Source organism: Onychostoma macrolepis, chromosome 04 (assembly GCF_012432095.1).
Source record: "Onychostoma macrolepis isolate SWU-2019 chromosome 04, ASM1243209v1, whole genome shotgun sequence".
NCBI classification, from domain to species: Eukaryota; Metazoa; Chordata; class Actinopteri; order Cypriniformes; family Cyprinidae; genus Onychostoma; species Onychostoma macrolepis.
The window spans coordinates 27,235,879-27,263,578 of record NC_081158.1 but is presented as its reverse complement, the minus strand read 5'-3'; the positions used below and the strand labels follow the sequence as shown (position 1 = coordinate 27,263,578).

The following is a 27,700-nucleotide window of genomic DNA, read 5'->3' as shown; positions in this document are numbered from 1 at the left end:
CATTAGACAAATGGCTTTGAAAAGCTGTGTGTTTGCAGAAAGCCATTATTTCGTATTCACGGTAGCAGGTGACACCGTGTAGGACTGTTACAGCTAAAATGGTCGGCCGTGGAAAAACACCTTGCTAGCTGAGGAACACATGCTCTTAAAACACAACTAAGTGTGATATTATCTGTTATTGTAACGCTGGAGGAACTGTTTTTCCACTGCTTACAGTACCTGCACATTCAGCTCTATTGATTTCTTCTGCTTTTTCTTTGTATATGCCTACAGTTCTGTAAGATTTGAACAGAATAGAAACAGGCCTCAATCAATTATTACAATAGTTACATAGAGGAAAAAGATTCTTACACAAAGTTTCCACCAGATGAACGAGTACATTTACACCTAAATACATTCTTACCCTAATTTTACCCCGTCTATTTAAGTCCCTGAAGCAGTTGAACAAGGTTATATTAGGCTTGAATAAACTATTACCTTATGGGGCTTCATTTTTGATGAGATGACTTTCCTGAAATAGTTGTCGTGATACATCTCGTTGTCGAAAGCACTTCCACAGGCATTTCGACCATATGGGTGCTTCATTTTCCCCCGCACTCCTGTCGTTACATTAATTTTCAGAAACTGTAGCCATCGCTTAATGCCAAAATTAAATCCTGCACCTGCTGACTGGACTCAACGGGACGATCGCTCCTGTACCCTGAACTTAACTTACTCCAGAAGACATTTATGTGGATTTCTTTTTCCTCCACTCCCAACCATTTGATATCCTTGCTCCTTAGAGATTAACCTTTATGCCCTTAATAAACGCTCTATATTGACATCAAAGGAACGGGGAAAATGGTGCAAGGCCGTCTGGGAAGAGGTCCGGGAGCTTCCTGAAAGAGCCCAGGCCTGGGCTCTCCTAAGCGAGAAGCCGTAATCTGGGCTGAGCGTATGGAATTTACCGCTCGTCTTTGTCTTTTTAATTAAACTTGAGCACAGTTTGGAGGCTATTTGACCTTTCTCAGCCCTCTCTTTGTGAGGATTGCCATAGGTCATTTCCATGCATATATTACCTCATTTGAGCTCTTCTCTGCTTCTAGTGTGTCCATGATCCACTCGGATTTACAGATTAAGTGGAGGTGCGACTGGAGAATATCGGCCACGTATTATATCTGCTGTTGAGGGGAAATCTTGAAGATCACGTATATCATTTTAGGGAGGCCTGACTGAGCATTAGCAAGCAAAAGATGTGTGCGTTTAGAAGAGTTTATTAGGTCTGTATGGTGTGTAACTGTCTTTCTAATATTCAATTTTAATTTGTTCAGTTCAGTGTTCTTTTACAAGAAGAAGCATTGCCTAGCACAGCTGTGGCTGGGGATGTGGTGCCACTGCATCCTTGGCTGGCATCTCTTCTCTGCCGGCATGCGAGAGTGTGATAACCAGCCTTGTCGCTTGACACGCCGAGATATGCAAGCTCCTCTGCCGCCCCCAGAGCATTGGCAGACACTGATCGGCTTTTGTTTTTGGGTTGTGTGCTTGGAAGCCATCCGCCATCTTGGCTCAAAACACAGCCATTTGAAAACCTTGCGGCTCATTCTCCAACCTCCTAGTGCAATCCCTCCAAAACCAACTCCTCTTTTACCTGTGATAAAGCAACAGTCCCAGTCCAGCAAACAAGAGAGGAACGGATTCCCTGCCCTGAGAGGGAGGCCGAAAAAATAAACCCTACTTCTCTGAAGCATTGCCTTGCATGGCCTGGTAGCTTTTAAACTATTCATGGGGAATTGTGCAGAGTAACAAAGACAGCCAATGTTGTTGTAGGATCAGACGCACGCTCAAAGTTATTTTGGCTGGTGCTTTGCCGTTAGGTGTAAACCCGATTTGGTCTGCATCGCAATCTCATAAAACCTACACCTCCAGTAAATCCGCAAGCTCTTTTTTTAAAAAAATCCCAACTGTTTGACTGAGAAGCGCATCGAAGATCTCACACTTATTGTTTAAGGCGTTCTCACTCCTCGCCTTCGCACTTTCTGAACATCCAATTATTTAGTACAGCTTTGTGGGTCCCTGGTCCAAGCAAGCTCCCTCTCTCCAGACCTGTCCACTATGCTTACACCTTTAGGCTGAAGGCATCAGTCCTTTTTACAGTGATAAGTTTGCAGAGACCACAATGCCTCTCAGGACCCAACTTGAACATCAACCACTGTCTCTCTGACATGCAAGTTTAACAACCAAACAGAACAAAGCACCACAGCACCAACTTAAACCTCGGACCTTCTCTGAAATGCTAGCTTTAGGGCTCTGTATGTGTTACCCTCTCCCACTCTGGAATACCTTGCCGTCTTCGCCTACGTATGACTGGCAGCTCTACGGACCTCCACAAGGCAGTCAACTTCGCTCGCCGACAGTTACACTGCAGTTCGCGAGGACAGGCTTGGCCTCAGACCCTCAGTTGCACAACCTTAGTAATGAGCCTTTTATGGAGATAAAGAAGGGGGAGGATTGCAGCAGATTCTTTCATGGTAGTCAGGAAGTGGTGGGGGTTTAGTGGAGGAACCTCCAGATGGTGATTGGTCCATGTCAGCCCCACTTACAGGGGCTTGATTTGGATAGGGAGCGCAGTGCAGCGAGCCCCCTGCGCTCAACCCCTGAGCGACTTCTCAATTAGTGTGCTGCCTAGCGGAACTGTGAGACGCCGCTGGATGCTCCTCACCTCAGCCCCTCAGCTCCAGGCACACAGCATCTGCCAAAATATCTCATATGATCACATGGTCAGGCTTATTTTGCTGTGGATGTTACATCAATACACATGCTTCTATCGAGAGCAGCAGACCAAAGCGTAGCCTGACTGAAAAGTGCAGCAGGCACACAATTTTTTTCGGTATTGGTAAATACCTCAAGAGCACTGCTTGCAAGACATTAAATGGTTTCTCTTCTCAAAATTATTTCATTATTCTGACTGTAATCAGAATGTAGCGTTCTTCTTTATATTTAGGTGTTATATCAAGTATTTTTTCTCAATGTTAATGGTGTGGGTGAAACCAGTCAGACCCAGTTGCTCAACTGTGCTTGTGTAAAATGAGATGTAAATGCAGCCGTTTTAACGCCCTGATTTATTCATGAGAGAGCCAAAAGAAAGAGAAGAATGCAAATGAGGCGCTCAGGTTTGCCCTTGAACCGGACACATTCACAAACAAGTCCATCTCACCAAAAGAATTAACAACTTTATTAAATCATCTGATATAGCCCTTGTGTAAGTGTGGTGGATACTTCCTGTGTGGTGAATAACTATTTCAACATTACTGCTCTAGAGAAGCTGTCAACCTCACCTGAATCCCCCTATTACAAAGATCTTTATATCTATTCTCACACATTTAACATTTTCCCTCTTCCTTCCTTTCACTTCCTTTTTTCTGTTCTCTCCTTCCTGCCTTAGCACACCCTTATAATATAATCAATGCATTCCTAAAATCACAACCAACCTCTTCACTACACATATATCTGTCATGGGTGATAAATGCATAAAAATAGAGGGAAAGGGGTGCTGCTGCCACATTGAATTTATTGAATCACAACACTTTTCCATCTACTTTTGATCTCTAAATGCTAGAGGGGCAAAGTGCGCCAAAGTCTGTACAAGTCAGCCCTATGCTTTCTCAGCCTAGCTCCTCTGCATTAGCCACGCGTGTCCTGATCAATCGCAAACACTGGTTTGTTCCTTTATGGCACCTCTGCCTGAGAGAGTGTCGAGCTGTTGTCCTATGATTACTAGCACTCTGTGCACATTTCATGTTAAACGCTATCACTGACTGGCTATTTAAACAACCAGACAGAGAGAGAACAGAACTGCAGAGTCTTGTCTGTTTTCTTTTTTTTTTTTAATTGTTGTATAGCGTTGACGAATTCAGAGTAAGCAAAATCACAAGAACTAACTTTATACTCTACAGTGAGATGATACACTCACACAGACAAAAAAGAAAAAAGATGCTTAGCAATCGTAAAATTGCTAAGCATCTTCCCTCCAATCAAAGTTACTGCGGCATCCCTCCACACTATCCGTTCCAGATATTTGGATTTGATCAGACCCATGGCCTTTGTAAGCTCTCATTTAAAAAAAAAAAAAAAGCTGTCTGCTCTTGGCCTGTTCATTAGAGACCTCTCCATTGTCAGGCTTGGATAGCAAGATCATTTGCACTGATTCGCTTCTCTCTACCACCAATCTGCATAAAAAAGAAGCATCACACCATGGGAAGTGTAGGTGCTGCTGTCCGTAACGCATTACTCTGATACCCATATGTCCCTGGCACAAAGCGACAGAGGGTTTTGATACTGAGAGGAGTGCGTATAATTAATTTGATTTTGAAAAGAGGGAGGTGGGTGGAGAGAGCGGGGTGCCGGTTAATGTATTGATCAAGAGTTCATTTGGCTTTATCTTCATTCTACTAATTACCTTACTCTGAATAATATCAAGGTGGTTTTCATTTTAACTGCCACTGGGAATTCCTGGGAGAAAAAAAAATACATCCAATCTATTTTATCAGTGATTAAAACATTTCAATCATTGGGTCCACAAAAACACCCCTCAAGCTCAATGTGGGGCAGCATTCAGGATTCTGTCTAATTAAAATCCTACATTAAATATTTCTTAATTATCTTTTTCAGTAAAAGAAAGGAAAGGAAAATTAATCAGGTTGGTTTTGAAGACCTTTCCGCAGATGGGATCTGCAAATCTAGTGTTGCAACAATATGGTGCTATTGGTTTTCTCCTTTCCTACAGTCAAAACGCTACATAGTTAAAAATTACATTGTTTTACACATCATTTATTTAAAAACTTGATTATTCAGTCATCTTTGCTTTGTTACTTATATAATTGTAATTTAATTAAATTTCTCTAGCAAGACAGCTGAATTCAATAAGGGATAAAACTAAATGGATGCACATTCAGTATAGTAATAGCATGTCCATCCATCATCAACAACGTAAAATCTTTTCAAACTCAGTAAAGCTTGTACAGTTCAAGACAACTTAAGAAACATTTTACTGAATCATTTGTTGCTTCACTTGTACTGACAGACTTGAAGCTTGCAGCACATGCAGGAAAAATACATGAAAAAGTTTCAAAATAAAAACCTATACAAAAATAAACTGATGCAATTCAATAAAAATCTGTATATTTAACATATATTTCAGACACAGTCAGCATCAAATAACCTGAAATCCTTTTTCTGAAATTCTGCACTTATACATAATACCAGCTTTTTTTTTTTTAGGACTGAATATAATTCTCAAACACAGCAAACCTCTGCATGCAAGTGATAGAAACTCTACCCATTATTTTAATAATAAATATTATAGATTTAGGAATCATTACTGGATAAAAAACAAAGCTGTTCATTGTCAGTTAACAGCAGCAATTCTTTGCCATGGTTTTAGCAAATGCATTTGCTTTGATTCAAAGCAAATTAATAAATCACAAATGTACTGTGCATGCATGTAATTTGCATGACTATGTGTTTATGTAATGTCAAATTAAATCTCATTATATTCTTTGGCTGAAATACAAACAGTGTCTGAGTGTCCAGTTTCTGGCTGCAAACGAGTAATTTTGATCCTTCAATAAGGCCCAAGATGTTTTTCCTTTCATCTCATTCTCCCTTTCTCACAGTTTCTCGTGTCTTGTGACATTTCAAACAGCGGCTCGAAGCAGGAGGCCTCCATATTACGAACAAATTCTCATCTGAGGAACAGATGGTTTAAGTCTTGCGTCCTTAGGAAATAAATTAACAGATAAAGCTACAGAACAAAGAAATCCAGCGTCCCCTCTCGCCTCTATTTTGTGTTAAATGAGATGGCGTGGAGATGTTAAAAGCTCTGAAGGCGTCCTGTAATTGCTATGTTGTGCTTGGAAAAAAGCTTTGCCACCATTAACCTCTCCTCAATACAATTCACTTCACATGTCTGGCAATTACGTGGCCAATAATGCTCCATTCTTGCAAATGTGTGTGTTCTTGACTTCCTGTAATTAAATTGGGCTTTTCACATGTAATCTGAAATCGCGGAGAGGTCAAAATGAGCACTTGTAATCACCATCGATCGAATCTGAAGTAGAGGTGCAAATACTTAATCCTCTATTTTTCTTCCATGCTAAATTGTCCTGATGGAAAGGTCAGGGATTCAGCTAAGGGGTCAGGGGTAGAACGGTATTGTTTTCTCCCTCTTTTCAAACCTTGGCAGAAAATGAGTTCTGCAAAAAAGAAGAACATACAACAAACACTCATTTTTGACAGCTCTTTCAACTTCTTAAGAGCGAAGAGCATCTCTTTTTTTTTTTAAATAGACACCATCTCTCAAGTAGATTATGATTTAGAGTATCGAAAAGTTGTTTTGCTCCCTTTCTAAAATGACATTCGCTCCCAGGTGATGTATACTTCAAAGCATTTCATGTAGCCATAACTATCATTCACCAAAGGCCACATACACTGCAATGCATCTTTCCAGCATTTTCTATGAAGTTAGACCTTTAGAATGATCCATTTAATGTGCCGACACCTACACAATGCCCTAACGCGACAGCTCAACACGTTTATTCAGCGATGCCATAAACAACCGTAGGACGTTCTTTCAGCAACTCTTTTCTCTATTAACAAAGCAGCAGAATAAGGTTGTCAGCCCTGGTTTAAAGTGCTAAATGCACGAGTTCTCAAACAGTTTGGTTATTAACAAAAGTGACTGCCTGAAATTGTCAGGTAAATCAGGTAAGATTGGTTAGCATGTGCATTGAGAGCAGCTTTTGAAAACTATTATTCCAGTTGTCAATAGTTATAAAAGTTGGCATCTTCAATGATTAGTTGGCTATTAGAATTTAATGTTTCATAACTTTATTCATTTTCTGTATATGTGACCCTGGACCACAAAATCAGTCTTAAGTGTCAATTTTTTTGAAATTGAGATTTATAATCATATGAAAGCTGAATAAATAAGCTTTCCATTGATGTATGGTTTGTTAGGATCGGACAATATTTGGTCGAGATACAACTATTTGAAAATCTGGAATCTGAGGGTGCAAAAAAATCTAAATATTGAGAAAATCGCCTTTAAAGTTGTCCAAATGAATTCTTAGCAATGCATATTACCAATCAAAAACGACGTTTTGATATATTTACAGTAGTAAATTTACAAAATATCTTCATGGAATATGATCTTTACTTAATATACTAATGTTTTTTGGCATAAAGAAAAATCTATAATTTTGACCCATACAGTGTATTTTTGGCTATTGCTACAAATATACCCCAGCGACTTAAGACTGGTTTTGTGGTCCAGGGTGGTTCTATTTGCTGAAGGGCACAGGTAGCTAAATATGACATTTATTATAATGGGTTTATGTGAAGATTGTTTTAAGGTCACTTAAATTAGAACTTGTACTGTAATGTTAAATATTAGGGAAAAAAATATTTCATAGAGAATAGTATTAGTGATACTCTCCTTCAGTCATGAAAAAGATGCCATTAAACAAATATTAAAAATATTCTGTCTTTGTTTTTTCTACATTAATTTGAAGATGGCGCGTGAAATTATTGCAATATACGTAAAAGTATATTTAAAAACTTTAATGTTAGGTAGAATTAATCGTGATTAATCACGATTATTATTATTTTTTTTAAAAGTGTGATTAATTAGTTAATTTTTTATCGATTGACAGCGCTAATTTAATTAAACAGCTGAATTTAAAAAAAGTGCATAAACTAAAGGGATGAATAGCATGTCCATCCATCAACAATAAAAAATCTTTTCAAACTCAGTAAAGCTTGTACTGTTCAAAACAACTTAGGAAACCTTTTACTGAAGCATTTGTTGCTTCACCATACTCACAGACTTGACGCTTGCAATGCATGCAGGAAAAATACATGAAGACAGTTTGTAAAATAATTTGAAATTAAAAATCTATACAAAAATAAACCATGCAATTAAATATAAATATGTATGGACATATATTTTAGAAGCAGCCAGCATCAAATGATCTGAAATCCCTTTTCTGAAATTCTGCAATTTAGTTATTTGTTCATATAGACAGTATTTGATTTGCTTCTGATTCATTCATTAAATAATTTGTCAATTTCAAATTTCCAGTTGTCAATTGGTATGGAAGTTGGCATCTTCAACAATATAGTTAGCCATTGTAGTGCTTGAATTGAGTTATTTGTTCATATAGACAGTATTCGATTCGCTTCTGATTGCTATTTTATGTACAAGACAATTCGAAAGTCATACCTGTTTGTTAGTATGGTTGCCAATCCTAAACACTGACTGTGTGAACGCAACCTCTGCATCGGCCGCCATTTTGTTTGCATTCAAGAACGGCGGCATTTCCATTCGGGCTGAGCGGTTTTGAGATCATTCGCCTGGACACATTATGTTTTTGGATGGTCCCCTCCAGTTGAGATTAGCTTAATTAGCTGTGAAGAGCAATGACTCGTGGGACTGCGCATGTTTGGTGCAGATAATTGCAGGGCTAGTGTGGCACACCCCGGTGCCCAGCTTGCAACTGCAGGTGGGTTGGCACCGAGAAGTGCCTATCAAAGTGCACATCTGGGCCCTGCGGGGGTTGAAAACTTTCATTACACCCCTCTTCAAAATACCCCTCCGAATCCCCGCACACCCCTGCCAGATTTTCTTGCTGAAAAGCCCTCCAAAGCTTTTGGACGGTTTTTGTATGGCGAGGGCATAATTATTTTGCGTTTCGCTGTGATTTTCACTTGAAAGAGGCTTTGCACCTTTCATCTCGGCTGTTTATTGAATACACAGATGCGTGAAAATATTTGACCGCCATTGTTTTTCGGGAGTCCATTAAAGTCTGCGTTTTATCTCCCGATACGAGTCTCTACGTTATTATCTCATAATAGCGGTTTCTCGAGTCAATTCCTCAAGTTGTTGTCTTCTTAGAGAGCTGTTTACAGTAATTACCCTGTTGAGGCAGATAGAGGCAGTAACTTTCGATGTCAGAAAACAATTACCTTTTACTTTCACGAAGAATTTCTGTGCTCAATCTCACGCCCCGGTTGTAAAAACCATTTCAGCTGCGCTTTTATCGAGGTGAGAGACAGAGTGAAGGGCCTAATGAGTGAATGATGTTCATGTGATGCTCATGAGTTTTAAACACGCACATGGTCTTTTCTGGGTAATTATCGCGGGTCTCTGCCTCAGCCTAAGCAGGCTGACAGGTCAGCGGAGAGCTGTTCTATCTGCCCTGCAGTGGAAAGCTGAGAGGCCCATAATTCATCATTAGGATATCAGAGTCCAGGTGCAGATTAGAACTGATTGAGCCAGCAGCCAGGCAAAGTCAGGGCACTCAAGGAGGAAAATCTTATCCCACAGACAATTCCCAGGTCACGCCCGCTGTAATTGAAATAATTTTGCCCCAAGAGTTGTTTAATCTTCGAAAATCACATGTGTAGGCGCTAGATTGAAGAAACTACACGTTTGATAGCATCTGCCAACTGATCCCTCCTGCTTTTTGTATAGGGTTGGGCGACTTTTCTTTTTAATCCAAATAGTATCAAAACTGAAAGCTTGTTTAAGTGGAACATTCTGCAATTTCAGAGGATAAAATGGGTAATTGCAACTATTTAACTTTAAAAATCATAATTAAACAGGCCAAAACTTCAGATTATCAGACTCTTTTTTTATTTTGCCTTTATTAACAATAATTATACAGCATAATCAATCATTTGGAAACCCCAAGAAAGCACTTTTTGGACTTTTTTGCCTTTTACTCCATATGTACTAGCTTTTCAGGTCAACCATATGTGACCCTGGACCACAAAACCAGTCATAAGGGTCAATTTTTTGAAATTGAGATTTATACATCATCTGAAAGCTGAATAAATAAACTTTCCATTGATGTATGGTTTGTTAGGATCAGACAATATTTGGCCGAGATGCAACTATTTGAAAATCTGGAATCTGAGGGTGCAAAAAAAATCTAAATATTGAGAAAATCGCCTTTAAAATTGTCCAAATGAAGTTCTTAGCAATGCTTATTACTAATCAAAAATTAAGTTGTGATATATTTACAGTAGGAAATTTACGAAATATCTTCATGGAACATGATCTTTACTTAATGTCCTAATGATTTTTGGCATAAAAGAAAAATCAATAATTTTGACCCATACAATGTATTTTTGGCTATTGCTAAATATACCCCAGCGACTTAAGACTGGTTTTGTGGTCCAGGGTCACATATGCTAGTGTACTTCTAAAAGCCGACTATTTATTTTTAAAACTTTTTCTCTTCATCAAATTAATCTTTCTCGTCAGGATAATAATAAAGCAAAAATTCTGATGACTCATTCTGCACTACAGAGATTTTTGTCCAATCAGATGCTCTCTACAATGAGAATGCCCCTCCCCCAATAACAAATGAAACTGACTAGCAAGTAGCAAATCATGACTGATTGTTTGAAGTCATGCTAGTAAAGTAAAATAAATCCAGATGATGCTTCTTTTTGCTGCTAGGTAAGTGTTTTTCCCCCTAACTTAGAGGCTCATGCTACGCATGCATTTTTATGCTAATAAATAATAAAATCACTAGCAAGTTTTTAACTCAAGATCCCAAACACTTACAGTCGATATTTGTATGCGAGGATCGATCCTCTCTACAACATCAATAACACATGCATCAATATTTAAAGCTATAACCTGACTTTTTTAGGCTCTCCAGCCCTAACTCACTGCACACCAAACACTGACGTTAAAGTTAGCACCGATGCTAACCGCAGACACAGCGCCACACGGTAGCAGCGAGAGAGCCTGCTGCTCGAGACGCAACAAATCATTTGTCTGTTATTAACCCTGAGCCTGTAATTATGCAGATTGCCATAGATTTTCCCTGGGTGCCGAGAAGTGAGATCCAGGGGTTGCTCTCAGCGTGGCAGGCGGACGCGAGAATGGCCGCGCATTACTGAACTTGCCACATTCATCACTGTGACTGATGGCACAGGCGGCCGGTCCCCGGGTCCCGGTGGTTAATGTAGTGGGTAATTAACTGTCATTTGCCTGGTAATAGGCCGATGATCAATGGTTTGTGAGGAAACAAATTCTAATTCGGCAGCTGATGAATGCATGCTGAGGCCAGAGCGATTGAAGTCGCGGGGGTGGCAGCGGCAGAGAGGAGCAAGATGGAGAGAGGGAGCCACTGTCAGAATTTCAAATGCCTCTGGAGGTGGCGGTGTTATCATTCTTTCTCTTTTCCCGGGAAAAAGAGGTACAGAAAGGAGAAAGTAATACTTAATTTGTTGCCCTTGATGTTCAGAAAATACCCAAACAAATAAAGCGAAGAGAATACAGGCCTGACGTTTCAGATAAACGTTATGCTTTGCTCAAAATCACATTATTATTTTTTTTAACCTTTACAGGGCCCAGGACCCCCTACCCACACTCTCAGCTAGAAAGCCGAGAATAAAAATAGCTATATTTTCTCCATTATAAATTTAATTTAAAACATTATCTACCAAGGTTGTACAGAATTCAGGCTATGATTCAATTCAAGAGCATCGGGATGACAGGAAATAGAATTGAATTCCAAGAAATTCCAAGACAAATTAAGTGTTCTTGCACACTTACCCACAGAAGTTAATGTATTAAACTAAATATGAATTTATATAGGTGGCATGTAAAAACCTCATTCAAATGTATGTCTTCGAAGCTTTCCAAAACAGTTTAAAATGTGGTAACAGTTTGTTTTACAGTGTCCCTGTTACATATATTTGTAGTAGTAACAGTAAAATATGCATACTTTCAAGCAACTAACCCTAAACCAATCCCTAACCCTATAGTTAATGTAGTTCACTATTATTACTCAGTACTTAACTTTATAATTAGATTGTAACAAGGACACCTTAAAAAAAAGTGTAACCTTTAATTCTACTTCCTTGCATTCAAACTCGAATTGCAATTCTACATCATGTTTGCTACCTCAATTAATAATCAATTTAAATTCAGGAACTGAATTAAAATATAAAAGACATTCTTAATTCAGTTGTGAATGGTGCAGAACCCTGATTACTACACTGGATCATTACATCGGAAATGAGAAATGAGTTAATAGTTAGAAATTAAATAAATTTAATTACCTTCACCATGGACCACTTGAAAACCCTGAGTGTAAGGGGTCCCACAATTACACAGTTTAGACAATAACAGTGTGTCTTGTTTCTTTGTCTTATCTGAATCACTTGCATATTAGTGTCCCAGAGGGGTCTCGTTTGATAGGGTGTAATTTACAAGGATTTTGTCGAGCTGGATGAGAATATTGAGGTGACTTCGCTCATGCATTTTCCATTGGGGCACTGTCTAATGATTACAGTAAAGCTGGACGCTCGAGCCTCGCTTCTGCGACCACTAGGATAAAGCCTTGTGGAATAATTTAATTGGTGTCTGTTTTCCTCTCATCAAATAAGTGCCATTCAACTGTGAAAAGCCGCTGTGCACCTCCAACACCTTTTGTGTCCAATCAGGTGGTACTGATTGCGCATTCTCTTTTAACTTATGAATCTGAGCCGCCATGAATTTTAATTTCATACTGCCTCTTCAGCCTGCTAAAATATACATGCTATTTTGTCAGCCTTTATGTCTAAGGGAGTTTGATTTCCTCTATAACACTCTACAAATATTACACAGCCACTGACCATTGACTGAAAACCGGCTGAGCAATAACCTCAGTTGAACCGTGATACGTTTTCTTCACCCTACGCAACATAAATGGGAAGACTGGTCTGCATTTGTCTCCGGACTCTCAGGTTTTTCTCTTGCAGACTGCATTTAGAGAACATGCACCTCCGAATTCATTACAAGCCAAGCACGCTTAATTTGCCGCCTCCCTTGAGAGCCATTAGCGTCTGCGGCATCAAACTGGCAGACCGGTGAAAGACAAGTGGCAGGTAGGGCTTCATCCGTCTTACAGCCCCTCCCCTTTTCCTGTTGGGCTGAGAAACAGAGCTCTCTGAGAGTCTTCTGTACGGAGGGACGTTAGATGCTTGTGGCACAGTTCCCTACTTTCAGCATTAGTGGGTCTTTTAATATCTGTGGAGGTTCACCACTAGTGTATACAGTAGGTCTATTATAGATATTTTATATACACACATATATTTCGTTTTATATATTTTGTAAAGTTTGGGATCAATATTTTTTAAAGAAATTAATACTTTTATTCAGAAAGGATGCTTTAATTTGACCAAAAGTAACAGTACATTATTTATATTATATTACATTATAATACAAATAATTTTACAAATAAAAGCTGTTTCTTGAGCATCAAATCGGAATATTGAATGATTCAGAATGATTTCTGAAGGATCATGTGGCACTGAAAACTGGAGTAATGGCCACTGAAAATGCATTAAAAACATCAAATAAAATAAAATAATTTATTAAAATAGAAATGAGTGTTTTAATTTGTAATATTTTACTATATTTTTAATCATAAATAAATGTATTTAATTGAAGAATGACTTAAATTTTCTTTGCTAATCAACAGTATGCCACAAAAGCTGTAAAAAGAGCTGAACTTGTATCAAACATTTTTTAATCTAGTGTTTAATACAAGACGTACAGTGGTTATTCATCAAAGACGAGTTCAGATACGTAAATATTCTGGCTTGCAAAACCATTTCAGTCAATTCTCAAGACTCTCCCTTTTCACACGATCTAACTCAACTCGAAACCCAAAAATAAAGGAGTATATTAATGTGCTGTGTGAATATGAGCTAAGAGTAAATCTGTCAGTTTCGAAACAAGGGAATAGCTAAAATCAGCAGTCAAAATGAAGCTGCAAAACAAATTCCCCAAAGACCACATTGTACATCAAGATACTCCACTTACATCTAGTTTCTGATGGATCACAATCTATTACATAGAAAAAATACAGTCAGTTCTTTAAATAAAAACACATCTATTGATTTCTCAGTGCAGCGCATGTAATACACAGCTAGATTCTCAGGTGAGAGCAGTCGTCTTCACTCAATGCTTTGTGTGTTTGCAAAGCACAGACCTCTGTCCTCAAATGCTCAAAGCAAAAAGGCATGACTGTCCAATTCCAGGAAAGTTATTGGTTACTTTAAATTTGCACGAGACGATACGTTTTGAGCTCACAGCTCGCTAGAGTGGCAAACCCAATACTAGTTTGATTCAACCTGATGACAAAAAGACCTTCAAGCATCATTTTTTCATATGGATATCATCTATCATTCATCAACTGAAATCCAACGCATGCATTAATGCGTCTTTTCTTTTCAGAACATGCATTAATGCACCATAATCATTTTCCTTATACAAGCGAGTTATTGTACAGTGAATCTATCATCCTTTTTATATTTGCATTTAGATCTTTGATATATATAATTGCAAGATGCGAGTGGAAAAAATATGCCTCATCATTTCATCTCTTTCATGCTGAGGCCTTCTGGCTATGCACTTTTTCTGAAAATAGTGGAGACGTGATATCGCGAACGTGTCTATATTTAGACAGCTCAAAGAAAAAGGCATAATTCCTTTAATTAAATCGGCACCGATCCACAGGACGAACTCTCGTTTTCTTTCTCCTCTTACCTGGAAAGCTATTGGAGATATCCTTCATCGTCTCAAGGTGTGTTGACAGTAGCCTTTAATTTTGTAGGTATTCATGAGAGTACAATCTATCTGCTCGGCTCTTTTTTATTTGCCTGTGGGAAACAGTTTCTGAAGGTTAATAAACAACCCTGCATATCCCAGGCCCCGAGATCATTTATCAGATTGCGATCTCTTACAGAGCTGGAGAGTGGCATGCAGTTTTATCATTTTAACAACGACGGCTAAAAGTGCCCGAAGAAGTCCGCCTAATAGGTTATTTTGTTATATGATTTCGTTATCAGATATTTCTTTTCCCCCTTCCCCCCTTTACTCGGTCTAGGTCGTGCTGGAGTAACAGCCATGAATCCCTAATGAATCCTCTCCGTAATGTCCCGCGAGCAGGCTGGAAAATAATAGGCTCATCCCTGGGCAGCAGCTCTGTGGCGCTAACCTCACCCGGCCCGGACATCTCCATGATGGTCACATCGTACTCCACTTGTGTGTTTTTGTCCAATGCACAGTCTTTTTCAACCTTAAATATGGTTCAAGAAAATCAATGCATTATGGGAAATATTGAAGTAGGCTTGGTATCGGTACTGTTTTTTGGTTCTGTTCACAAGCTCTTTGTTCAGTTTGATTCATGTTGTTCAATTGGACATTTCAGCTATATAGTCCATTTTGCATTCATATTTAATACATTTCATATCAATTCAAATAAGTTTCTCAGGTAATGCTATACAGGAAACCTTCTGACAAAAATATTAATTTAAAAAATGAATAGCAAACAGTTGCAGATATTATAATCAGTATTGAGTAAAACACTGTAATAATTTATGTAATATGATAAACTTGTGTAATAAACCCCCATAAATGGGAATATAAAAAAAGATTATTCGTTTAAGGACAGACTCATCATAAGAGTCATTTGTTTGTGATTCACTAAAAAGAACCAGTTCATTAGAGTCATTTGTTTGTGAACTGGACTACACTGGTTGATCAGTATGTTTTTGATTCAGTTGTAGGAACCGGTTCAAAAGAGTCATTTGTTTGTGAATCCAACTACACTGTTTGCTCTGTACGTCTTTGATTCACTAGAAAGAACCGGTTTATGCGAGAAATTGTTTGTGAATCAGATTACACTGGTGGCTTAGTATGTTTTTGACTTACTGAAAAACAATTGAGTTCATAAGAGTGAACTGTACTAAGCAGATTGCTCTTTATATTTTTAATTCACTAGAAAGAAAAGTCATTTGTTTGTGATTTTTTTATTTTCTTAAAAGAACCGGTTCATTAAAGCCAGTTGTGAAATGTACTACAATGCTTGTTCTATATATCTTTGATTCACTATAAATTGAAATCAAATTAACCTTATGAACTATGGTTCATAAGATTAATTTGTTCATGAATCACCCCTACAGTCCCATTTCAATCTTTATGATATGGTTGATCCAGTGGTTCTGACTCTAAAACTTCACATCTTTTTCAATCTATCAGGTTGTTCGGTGTGACGGGGAACTGTGCGGCTTGCAGTAAACTCATCCCAGCATTCGAGATGGTCATGAGAGCCAAGGAGAACGTCTATCACCTGGACTGCTTTGCCTGCCAGCTGTGTAACCAGAGGTTAGTCAAATCATATTCAGTATTTTCAACATTTTTTAAACATATGTATCTCTGTGCAGATGTGCTGAGCCTTTTAAAACTCAAAGGCTGTCTTGAATCCAAAGCATCTTACAGTACATTTACTACAAGGACGGTCCCGCTTAACCCCTCTATCGTGTCTTGCTCAAGGGCAAAATAGTGATAGGGAATCCCAGCAACTCTCCGGTTCATGAATCAAACCTTCTAGGTTTTGAAAAATGACCTTCGGATTAAAGCCCACCACCCTACCACCGAAAGACGGTTTGGGCAGATGTTTTCTTATCCAAATTACATCAGTGTGTTTACTACAAGTACAGTCTCCCTGGAGCAAGAAGTACATTGCTCAAGGGCAAAACAGTGATATAGGGGATAACTCTCCAGCACATGAATTGCCCTTCAGGGGTTTGAACCAGCAACCTTTGAATTGCTGGCACCGTAATATTCAAGTATTGAACCACCATCATTCGCAATTTCTAGTGATTCTTACCAACACCTCTGAACCACAAGCCCACATATATAACAATCACCCCAACCAAAAAAAAAAACTGCCATTTAATAGACATGTTCGTATACAAAGTGGTTTATAGTACATCTCACCCTCAAGCATCATGCCTTACTCAGGGGCACAGTGATTATCAGGAACAAAATATCCCTCAAAATCACGAATTGCCCCTTCTAGGGTTTAAACGAATGACTTTCAACAGTTACAACCATTGCTGATCATGTTGGGCTTGAAAAGTAAATAAGTATTTCTATTGCATTTGACGTTATTAAATTTACTTTAATTCTGAATAGTAGATCATTGTTGTATTTTTAAAATCTTTTTTAACATTCTGTCACCCCTAATCTTAAAAATTTGCTACATCCTTTTGTTGCACACATTTTTCTATGGATGTTAAAACAAGAATCTTCCTAAATCGTCTTTTCATGTTAAAATGAATTGTTTTTTTTCTGTGGTTCACTGTCAAAAACAGCAATTTAACACTTAAATATTCTGTGGCTTGTGGTTTTCTTCATTACTTTGGGCGAATTGTGTTATTTGTCCTCATTCAGTCTAAGAAGAAGAGGCCATTTGTCTTAGAACGTGGCCAAATAAAGAAGAAACCTCATGCATGGCTGTTCATTAGATACCTGCTTCATACAAACACACAGGTGCCAGAGAGCAGTACACATGAGAGGGGCAGATTGCAGGATCCGGTTACGCTCAATTAACACTGGGTTATTGTCTTGCCACTTCACTTGACTGCACGAACCACGCTCACCTAATCTAAGAAGTCAGCTAATCTTCATCAGCAGAGTCACAGACAGGTCTACCTGCCGGCCCGGCATTACAGCCCATTTAGAGGCAGGCAAATCTTTCTTTTTACATTAGGCCAGCCGATCAACTGTTTAATAAAATTGGCGTCAGTCTGCTTTACACGCTCTGACGAGGCCTCTATGCATCTTTCATTTGCCCATCACAATTTCACTGGTGTTCACCACAAGATTTATAGCACAGAGCCGGTGCTAATTGCCCATATCTCAGACTGAAGCTTGAATTTCCTGTCAGTTTATTGACATTTTTGGATGTTTTGCGGAGAGATGGATGAACATAGGTGTCCTTCGCAAGAAGTAGCTCACATTCAGCGGTCCTAAAAAGTATTTGGATTCTTACACCATGCTTAAAAATGTATTGCATTACATTAAAAAAATATAAAATGAGATCCAATTTATTCTGTTCAAAGTTTGGGTTCAGTAAGAATTTTTGGAAGGAATACTTTTTTATTCTACAAGGATGTATTCAATTGATTAAAAGTGACAGGAAAGACATTTATACTGCTACAAAAGATTTTTATTCAAATAAATGCTCAAATAAACCTTTTTATTAATAAAAAAAAATCCATTAAAAATGTATTGTATGGTTTCCACAAAAATATTAAGCAGCACAATGGTTTTAAACATTGATCTTACAAAATGTTTCTTGAGCACCAAATCAATATATTCTAATGATTTCTGAAGGATCATGTGACACTGGAGACTGGAGTAATGAGTGCAGAAAATTCAGCTTTGCATCACAGGAATAAATTACATTTTATTTCAATAAATATAAATAGATTTAAATAGAAAACAGTCATTTTAAATTGGATTGGGGATCAAATAAATTCCTTGGTGAGCATAAGAGACTTCTTTCAAAAGCATTTAAAAATCTTACCCCAAAGCCCACACTTTTGGACTTGAGAAGAACTGATTTCCCACACACCTTGGAACAAGTTGGTTAAAAGCAAAAAAAGATCATTATTTGTTTGATGCCACTTTGATTTCTAATTAATTAATGTAGTTAACCAATTAGTTTTCTAATGCACTGAAATTTATATATGCAGCTTGTACACATCTAGTCTTGCATATAGCCAGACCTTCAGACTGATAACAGAAGGTCTGGGAACCTTGGCTGCTTTGAATGGCCAAAGCCCACCCAAGAGGCCATAGTGACAGGTAAAGCAACCAATCACGTTTGGTTTTGTGCCGCGTCATGTTTAGGGCATGGAAATGTCGCCACAATAGAAGTGTGTAAAACTCTTGTATATATTTTAAAGATTCTATGCCGCGAACTTAAAATTTTTCACATACTTTTGAAAATTCAGCATTTAGTTGATCCTGTTAAGCACTTATCATCACGGTTGTAAACACGACAGACTTTTAAATCCATGAGGGGGTTTAGCATCTTAAAGAACGCGACACACACGTCTCTCGGAAAGCCTGTATAATTTAACCAATTCGATGACGACTTCGAAACTTCGAAGTGTTTCAAATTTTGAGTGTGATATGCATCTGACGTTCAGCCAGTGGTCCGTGGGTTGAGACTAGTACATGTCTAAATACGCATTAGGCCCACTATACATATACACTCTAAAAAAATGCTGGGTTAAATACAACCCAGCGCTGAGTAAAATATGGACGAACCCAGCGGTTGGGTTACTGCCCAGAAGGTTGGGTTAAACATTTAACCCAACTGTTGGTTGAAAACAACCCAGCATGTGTTCTGTCCAATATTTACCCAGCACTGGGCTGTACAAACCACTTAAAGCAGATTTTATCCTGATTAAAATCAACAATTAAGCCTACACAGATCGTAAAGAACTTCCAGCATTGGCTCTACGGTCTAAACACTACCCGAGAGAGCACCGCATCGACAGTCTGATATGCAAATACCCCCCATTTGACCAAGAGAAAATTCATTTGTCAACAAGCTGACGAGACATTATCTCCACAGACACCCGCCACCCAACATGTCTCAGACACTTTGTTGTTCTGTCAGTGCCTTTCAAGAAAGCCTCGCAAATTTTGATGGACTCCTCCAAAAGAGAAAAGGACGGCGGGGCTTTTCAAGACGCGTCCGTCATTGTGACAGCTCGCCGCATTACCCGAGTACAGCCTCAGTCCAATGATGCTCTTTGATAAACATCAACACAAACAGCAAGTCTGTCTCAAGAGCCTTTGATGGAAGGAGATCTTTTAGGGAAACACATTGCGCATTATTGTTTTCACTAGCCAGTTGGGCCTGATTTCATTTTTCCCATTTGTTTTGTTCTATGCACTTAGTGCTTGAATGAAAATCATGAATAAATCAGGGGTAAAATTACTCATTTTCATTGTTCAAGGACTTCCTAAAATCAAAAATAGTTTTATGGCTTATATTCCATGTATCTTAATTTCCAGGCTGTCTGTATGCTAATATATTTCAAAACTTTGAACAAAATTAACTGTAATATTTATAGTCACAAATATTGATGACTCATCCTGCATTAAAAGATCTTTGTCCTATCAAATGCTCGTCTCCTTTCTTTAAATAAGGGTTGTTTTGATACTTCCATTCCCTTTTTTTCATCTATTTCCCTTCAATCTACTTTCATATACATCCTACCCTGCTTTCTTCCTTCTCATTTCCCCTCTTTCAAACAATATTAAAGAGGCCATGGCCTTTAAAAGAGCCATCTAATCCATCTTACAAAACGCTCTCCTCGCCATCAGTGACGTGGGACAGGCATTCTGATGCTTGGGTTGGTAGAGGTCACTCTGTATAATTATGCTTCTCCATGAGGGTCAGTAATGTCCCGACATTACCGTTTGATGCTTAAATTATTACAATCAAGCTTTTAATACAGCTGGGCCACCCCTCCTTTTCCCCACACACATCAGCAAGGCCATCATCTCCTACAGAGTCGTTTCATTAGTCAGGCCACACAAAAGCACCATTAAATACCGCCTGATTAGCTTGATTTCCACAAAGAGAGTGTTGAACTATGTCTGGCTCACACGTATATGAAAACCAGAAACTTCTACATAATATGGTAACGAATCATAAGAGTCAAATCTCTCACTTTTGAAGCATGTGACTGTTTGGCTTTTCCTGCCTTTAAAGACTGACTAGCATTTGACTGTGAATTTGACTCATTAGTTGGAGCAACTAAATCTTTACAGAACACGTCAATGTTTTGAGTCTGAACGAATCTCAGTGGCACTGAACGAGACTGATGAAAGGAAAATTGCAGTATATTAGTAGATTCTTTCCATCTAGGTCATCCTTAGCTGACGCAGGGCCTCCTAGGTCCGTTTGCAGTCTCACGATTGCATTTCCCCTTGGCCCGTTCACCACGGGGGCCCCTCAAAGCACGGGGCCCAGTGTGACCGCACCAGTTGCACTGCCCAAAGGACGGCCCTGTTGCTGTCATTGTTCATAGTTTCTTTAAAGTAGTTTTGATAGGTCTTTATGATTCATTGGAGTCAATGAGTCGGCTCGTTCAAAACACACAAAAAGACACCTACTGCTGTAACAATGTGACCTGTAGAAAGAGCCCTTGAACAAATCAGTGAAAAATCTTTTTGGAGGATGGGCTCTAAGGATTCACTGAGATGAATCAAAATCGTATTCACCTATTATTTAGCAAGCTGTGCTCTTTTTTTATTTATTTTGTTTGTTAAAAATGCAAATTTTTCACAATCTTATGTGATGATTAAAATCAAGTTCTGCACAAAATACATTAGGGAAGTTTCATGTTAACTAATCATGTTATTTTAGTATTATTTATATACTAGAATTTTTTAAATAATTTAAAATTTTAAAAAATATATACATTTTTTAAATAAAAATATTAAAGGTTTTAATTTTTAATTGTCAGTTTTAATACTTTTTTAAACATTTTTTAATATTTAGTTTTTTTATATTTCTACTTTTTGATTAAGTTTCTATCTATCTATCAATATCTAGATAGATAGATAACAGATATGTGTGTATGTGTGTGTTTGTATATCTATCTATCTATCTATATAAATAAGCATTTTAAATGAAATTAATAAACAAGGATTTGTAATAGTTTTATTTAACAATAACTGCTAATCACTGACTGAACACTGAACAGTACGTTCCAGACTTTTATGATATCAGACATGCTCTGTGTCATCCATAAAGTATCCCATCATTCTGCGCAGCCGGACTTAATCTGGCGTGATTATTCATAGGTTGGATATGATCTGCTCACTTGGCTTGAGGTTATATCCTCAGATTAGTTAACAGGGATCGGGGCGACAGCCACGGCGGTGAGCACGAGCGCAGTGTGTTTGTGTGGTTTTGAGACTCTAGCCGGCTGTTAGCCACAGATCAGCCCTGAAGGGACAGCTAATCGATGAGCCTGTCGTCCGCTCAGGCCTCATCAGCCAACCTCAGGAGTCCCAGTTCCCGGTGATGAGCCTGGGCTGCGGCGCTCTGAGGCCCCACGGGAGATCCAGAGAAGGCCGAGGCCTGGGTGGCAGGGCAGGGGGGTCACCGGTACGGGTCACCGTCCTTGTCGGAAAGTCTGAAAAGCCTGAGCCAAATTGGGCTGCACGTGCATCAGTGACTGCGGTAACTAAACTACACCACAGACGACGGTCTCGTCCCTTCAGAGACGTCTGCAAACCTCAATTCTAGTCGTCATTCGTTAGAGGAAACCATGCGGTTGCATTGCAGACACTGCGGCAGATCTACTCTATTCTGTTGGATAATGTCTTGTTCACATCCGATGACGTTCACTTTCTTTTTCTCCATCTATAGACCTCCCTCCGTGATTCATTTCCTCTCTCTTTTCCCTCACTCTTTCAAGTCCTCTCTCCTCCACTCAGCTCCAGCATGTTATTTCACAGAAGAGGAATGTTACTACTCTAGTTAACACAGACCTCAGAGGCAAATAGCTGACGAAGCCATACATCATTAAGTCCACTGCCTTGGAAGCCATCTTTTCTTTAACAAGATGGGTCTCAATAGACATATTCATCATTACTGTCACACCTGAGGAAAAGGAGAGAGGCAGAGAGAGGGAACGACGTAGAAATGAAAGAACAGGAATATAAGCGAAAGACTAGAATAATGTAAAGCCATTGTTAATTAAGAAAAATAGAGCTGTCAATCAATTAAAAAAAATGGAACTGATTTAATTAGAAGGATATTCTGATTAATTCATCAGATAAAATTGCATTTAGTTGCATATATCTATAAATGTTTTGCTTAGAAAATGAAGAGAATTGAAAGACTTAGATTTAATTTCTTTTAATAATGCTATTTTTATTTTCTGAATCTTGACAATATTATTTATTCATGAATTGTTGTAATTTTAAATTGATATATGAAAATCATTATTGTGACAGCCAAACAATTTTAATAGTCATTTAAGAGCCATTTAAACTATTTCTGGCATATTTTTAAATCGCTTAATTAGTTTGGCAAAGGAAAGTTACATATAGTCAGCTATAATTGCACCAAAAAATAAGGAAGACATTATGCAAAAAAATAAGCTTGTACTTCTTAAATTGATCAGATGGTTAGGGAAAAAACAGTGCATTTTACAATAAGGTTAAATTTGTTAATGCATTAGGTATCATGAACATTTTTATAGCATTTATTAAACTACGTTAATGTTAATTTCTAAATATACTATTGTTAATTCATACTCACAAAATTTTTTTTAATAATAATGACCACACCAAAATCCAGTAAATCACAATAAATGCTGTGAAGTCATTGTTAGTTCATGATATTTAATGCATTAACTAATGTTAACAAATTTAACCTTGTTGCAAAGAGTCACCATATTTAAAAAAAAAAAAAAAAAATCTATATTTTAAATAATTACTTACAATGCTCTGCTAGTACTTTGTAAATGTAATCTACATATGGGTCAGGGGCATGATTAATTGTGTTCATTTTTTATCACATTATTTTCTTTATAATTAATCACACTCAATTAATGTGTTAAAACGGCAGCCTTAGAAAAAAGCATAAAAAGCCCCAAATTTATGGTCATACCTGAGCAAACACTATATCAAATGCATTCACTTTTTTTTCTCCTCTACTTGATGGGAAATACTAAAAAGCAATTAAAGCAATCTGAAGTTGAACTCATCTGGGATGAGAGATTGAAAGGGGAGGGCGAGGGGGACGCATCAAGCTAAGGGTAATGTAGGTGCTCGGAAACATGTGGCGATCGGTAATGACTGCACGAGCAGAAAAACGGAGGGCAGCGCAAGGGCATTTATTACCGCTACCTCTGATGGGTTGACTGCAATATCCTCGTCATAATTGGCACACAGATGTCACAAACGCTGTTGACATTTCACCAAGCAGAAACAATTTGGCGCTGCGAAACGGGGCGGCAACGAGGCTAAGAGGGAACAGAAAACACAGGCTGTAAATAAACACAGAGAGATCCTATTAGCCGAGAAAGCGAGAGAACGAACGAGCGAGATGGAGGTGCTCAGAAGAGGAGGTGGAGAGGGCCAGGATGTCAGAGAAGACAGACACTAATGGATTCCTGGCAAGAATGTGTCATTTAAACAGGACGTTTTTATTGGAGTGAATGACACCATTACATTAAGCACACCTCTGCTTTGTGTTAATCACCGTGTCAACAAGCGCGATTAATGGATATTACTTGTTGATACTTGGTCCAAACTAATGGCTGTGCCTTCCCGCTTGACATTGCCGTGTATAACGTATAAAAAAAGTTTTCCGGAGTGCATGTGTGCGAGGGAGGGAGGGAGGGAGGGAGGAAGCCATTTACAAAGTATCCTAGCGCTCGCTCATTGTATTCAACAATGATGGAAAGGGTAATGGCTCTTAGATCTTATTCGACCCCTCATAGAGGATGTTTAAAGGAATATTGTATGTTCAATACAAGTTAGACATACTGTTGATTACCACAAAAACAACATGTCAACCAAATCTCATTAGTTTTAGTAGACTGTTAGGTTAAGGTTAGGGTTAGTAGAATAAGTTGACGTACTTATAGTCAGTAGAAAATCTTTTGGCAGATCATCAAAATATAGTGTTAGCAGATATTAAGCAGACAGTCTAGTAATATTCTAATGAGCGGTAGTTGACATGTAGTTGCAAAGTTACTTATAGTTAGTAGAATGTCTAAAGTGGACTATCAAAATAAAGTATTATCAATTCACTTCCATTGTTAATGCCTCACTGTAACCTTGATTTTTGCATCTTCTTTTTTTTTTGATGATGAGTCTAAATGAGTTTCTTTGGTAATGAACAGTTATGCCACAAAGGTTTCAAACTTAAAGTCATGATATAATGGAAATAGCGTTTCTTCCGTATTATGGTGTACACCAGAATGGATTATTGAAAATGTTTTTAAAAATTAGGGCTGGAACTTGGTTCAGTCCACTGGTTTTTATTGGATGAAGAAAGATCTGAATGCAAGCTTGCAGTTTATTATAAGAAAGGTACAGGGTTTATGCCTTTCAAAATGTACTACCATTTAGGTACTAATATGTACACTTTAGGTGCTAATATGTTCCTTTAAGGTACTTATATGCACCCTTTAGGGGTAAATAATGTACAGAAGTAGTGACAACTTTTGTATCTTTTTTCTAAGAGAGTGCAGATGAAATGACTGGAGACGTCCAACACACATCACCAGAGAAAAGTCTATCAGTTGATATATTGAAAAATTATGAGGTCAAAACTAATTTACAATAAGATCAATAACAACATGCATTTAGAAAATAGATTTTCCATTTCCATTGCTGACTTTAACTCGGAATGAACCCAGACTATTCTTTTAACGTTTGCATTTCCAAAACTAACTTTTAATTGTTAAAATGGTACCAGCAGACACTCAAACGCATCGTCTTTCTCCTTGTCCACAGGCGGCAGGGTTCGGTAGGGAACGCTGGCCAGTAGACACGAGCGCTCGCTGGCGCTCCGACCTTGTCGAACTCTCGCTGCGAGCAAGATAAGCGGCCCTCAGGACGGCTAAACACACGGAGCGCTCGCTCTCGTTCCCTCTCTGCCGCCTTCTTTGTCTCTCTCTTATGCCTGACCAACATAATCTTCTTTCCAAAAGGTCAAGTGAGACAGCGGCCCGTCAGGCAGCGCTAAAGCCTGCGCTCCGTCTGTGGGGTATATTTATGAAACAGCTGCAGGTGGAGAAGATGCTAGGTGCACTCTGGAGATACTCTTTCCAGACCGAGCGACTTGTCCGCAGGATAACGTACACTAATATTTGAGGGGGCGGGATGCGGCTCTGTGGGGAAGCCTGCAAGTTTTGCTAGTAATGAGTCCTTCTGCGTCCTTCTCGAGTTACGTAAACGTCATGTTTCTGTTTCTCGTTTCGCCTCCGTGCAGGTTCTGCGTCGGAGACAAGTTCTTCCTGAAGAACAACATGATCCTGTGCCAGACAGACTACGAGGAAGGACTGATGAAGGAGGGCTACGCGCCGCAGGTCCGCTGACCACCCCACGACCCCGCCGCTCGCAGGAGGGGAAAGAGCTGCGAGAGGACCTGAAGGGGACATGCAATCAGACACAAGAAGCACTAGTGTCCTCTCCAGCCCCTGTCCCCATTACATTGTATATACGAAGAGCCCACATAAGGGACGGTGTACTGTACAGATTAGCCATAGAGGCGTTTTTGGTAAGTGGGAGAACGTTCGAAGATGGACCAAGACTGTGGTTCGGTTTTAATGACGCTGCCTGATGGCCTTATGAAGACCAGACATCTCAATGGCCCGACTTTTGTGAACTTTAACACACACAAACGTACAACCCCAAGTCCACATCGCAATTGCATTTCACTTGCTTTACAGGGTCAAGACCACATAGTTAAAAAAAAAAAAAAATCATGTATTTATTGGCGAATGAGAAGAAAAGGAGCCATGTCAACATAAGATCTCAGGTTGAATGGGTTTCCTCATTGTCATTTCTATTTTTCGTTTACATTGTGTCTTAATTGAATTTCCAGCAACAAGCTATGGAGAAACACAAACAGCCAATCAGAAGATATTTTGATGTTTAATGTACAGTTACGAGAACCAGTGAGATTTCATAGTGGGCGGAGCTACCCAGCACAATGCTACTGATATAGACGAAATGTCCTGGCTGTTAAGGACAACTTTGCGAAATGGAGCCCTGTTAAGACATGATGTTAGCTTTCTAACAGATCTTTGAGCTTCGACATCTTCAACATCAAGTGGTGTGATTTCATTAGTGACGTTTTGAAAAACTTATCTCACCCTGTTTTATACCTAAAAGCGAACTCGAACTCTTTGAACATTTGGGTTTGGCACGTGTGTAAACGATGGGTTTGTTACTTTCTTCACTGTATTTATTTAATAGGCTTTTCGTCATTGCGTGTAACTCAAGGCTGACATGTTTATACCTGAACTGAATCACCGCTCAGTCGCCAAGCATCTCCTCCAGACGTGACGAACGTCACCTCGTATTTTTTTGTGCGGCCCATGTTGATCAGCTGACATAATCCTCTTTAAACACAATCAGGTCGCATAAACTGTAGGCATTACTGGAGCACGTGAATACCTGGTCGGGGGATTTGCCTTTACCGGGTTTTGTTTACTATCGACTCAAGGCAACACGCAAGCGCAAATCACTACTGTAGCCTACTACGTTGATAATCCTTTTACGGGCTATGATTACCTTTGGAAACCGAGGGCATAGCCTAGAGAAAATATGAGGACAAACTTAATTTGTATATGGTGGTTGTACATATTAAAAAAAAAAAAAAATATTCCTTTTTGCTTGCTATTGTATATGGATTTTCTTTTTATGTGTTATTCAGCATGAGATGTTTATTTTTAGGACGTGTACATACTGTACTGTAATCATTTTAAGCACAAATGTAATACAGTTTTATTGTGTTAGCACTGTGGTGACTTTCTTTGTGTCCTCTTTGTATTTCACAAAAAGCATCTGGCACTTTCCACAAACAGGGTACAAAATAGAACATGAAATACTTTAGATTTTTTGGTTTGTTTTTCAACAAATGGTCAGCGGAAAGAGGTGTTCAAAAACAAAACAAAAAAAGGAAAGAAAACATCAGGGTGCCATGTTATTTTTGCCTTATCAAAATATTTTTAAATGAATAAAAAAAAAAAATGCTAGAAAATATAATTTTAAAAAATAATATTGAAAGCAAAATGTAAAATTAAAAAT

At 38.6% G+C, this 27,700-nt stretch overlaps 1 protein-coding gene across 7 annotated transcripts in view; it reads left to right on the top strand.

The window, feature by feature from the left end:
- The window catches only part of lmo3 (LIM domain only 3), a 44,767-nt gene extending 17,389 nt beyond the window's left edge, over positions 1-27,378 (top strand). For all 7 annotated transcript variants that reach the window (XM_058774278.1, XM_058774276.1, XM_058774274.1 and 4 more), the window contains 2 exons: positions 16,085-16,210; positions 25,878-27,378. In XM_058774278.1, coding sequence (XP_058630261.1) covers positions 16,085-16,210; positions 25,878-25,983 — 232 coding nt within the window. In that variant the 3' untranslated portion in view covers positions 25,984-27,378. The remainder of the gene's footprint in view (positions 1-16,084; positions 16,211-25,877) is intronic.
- Positions 27,379-27,700: the final 322 nt, after the last annotated feature.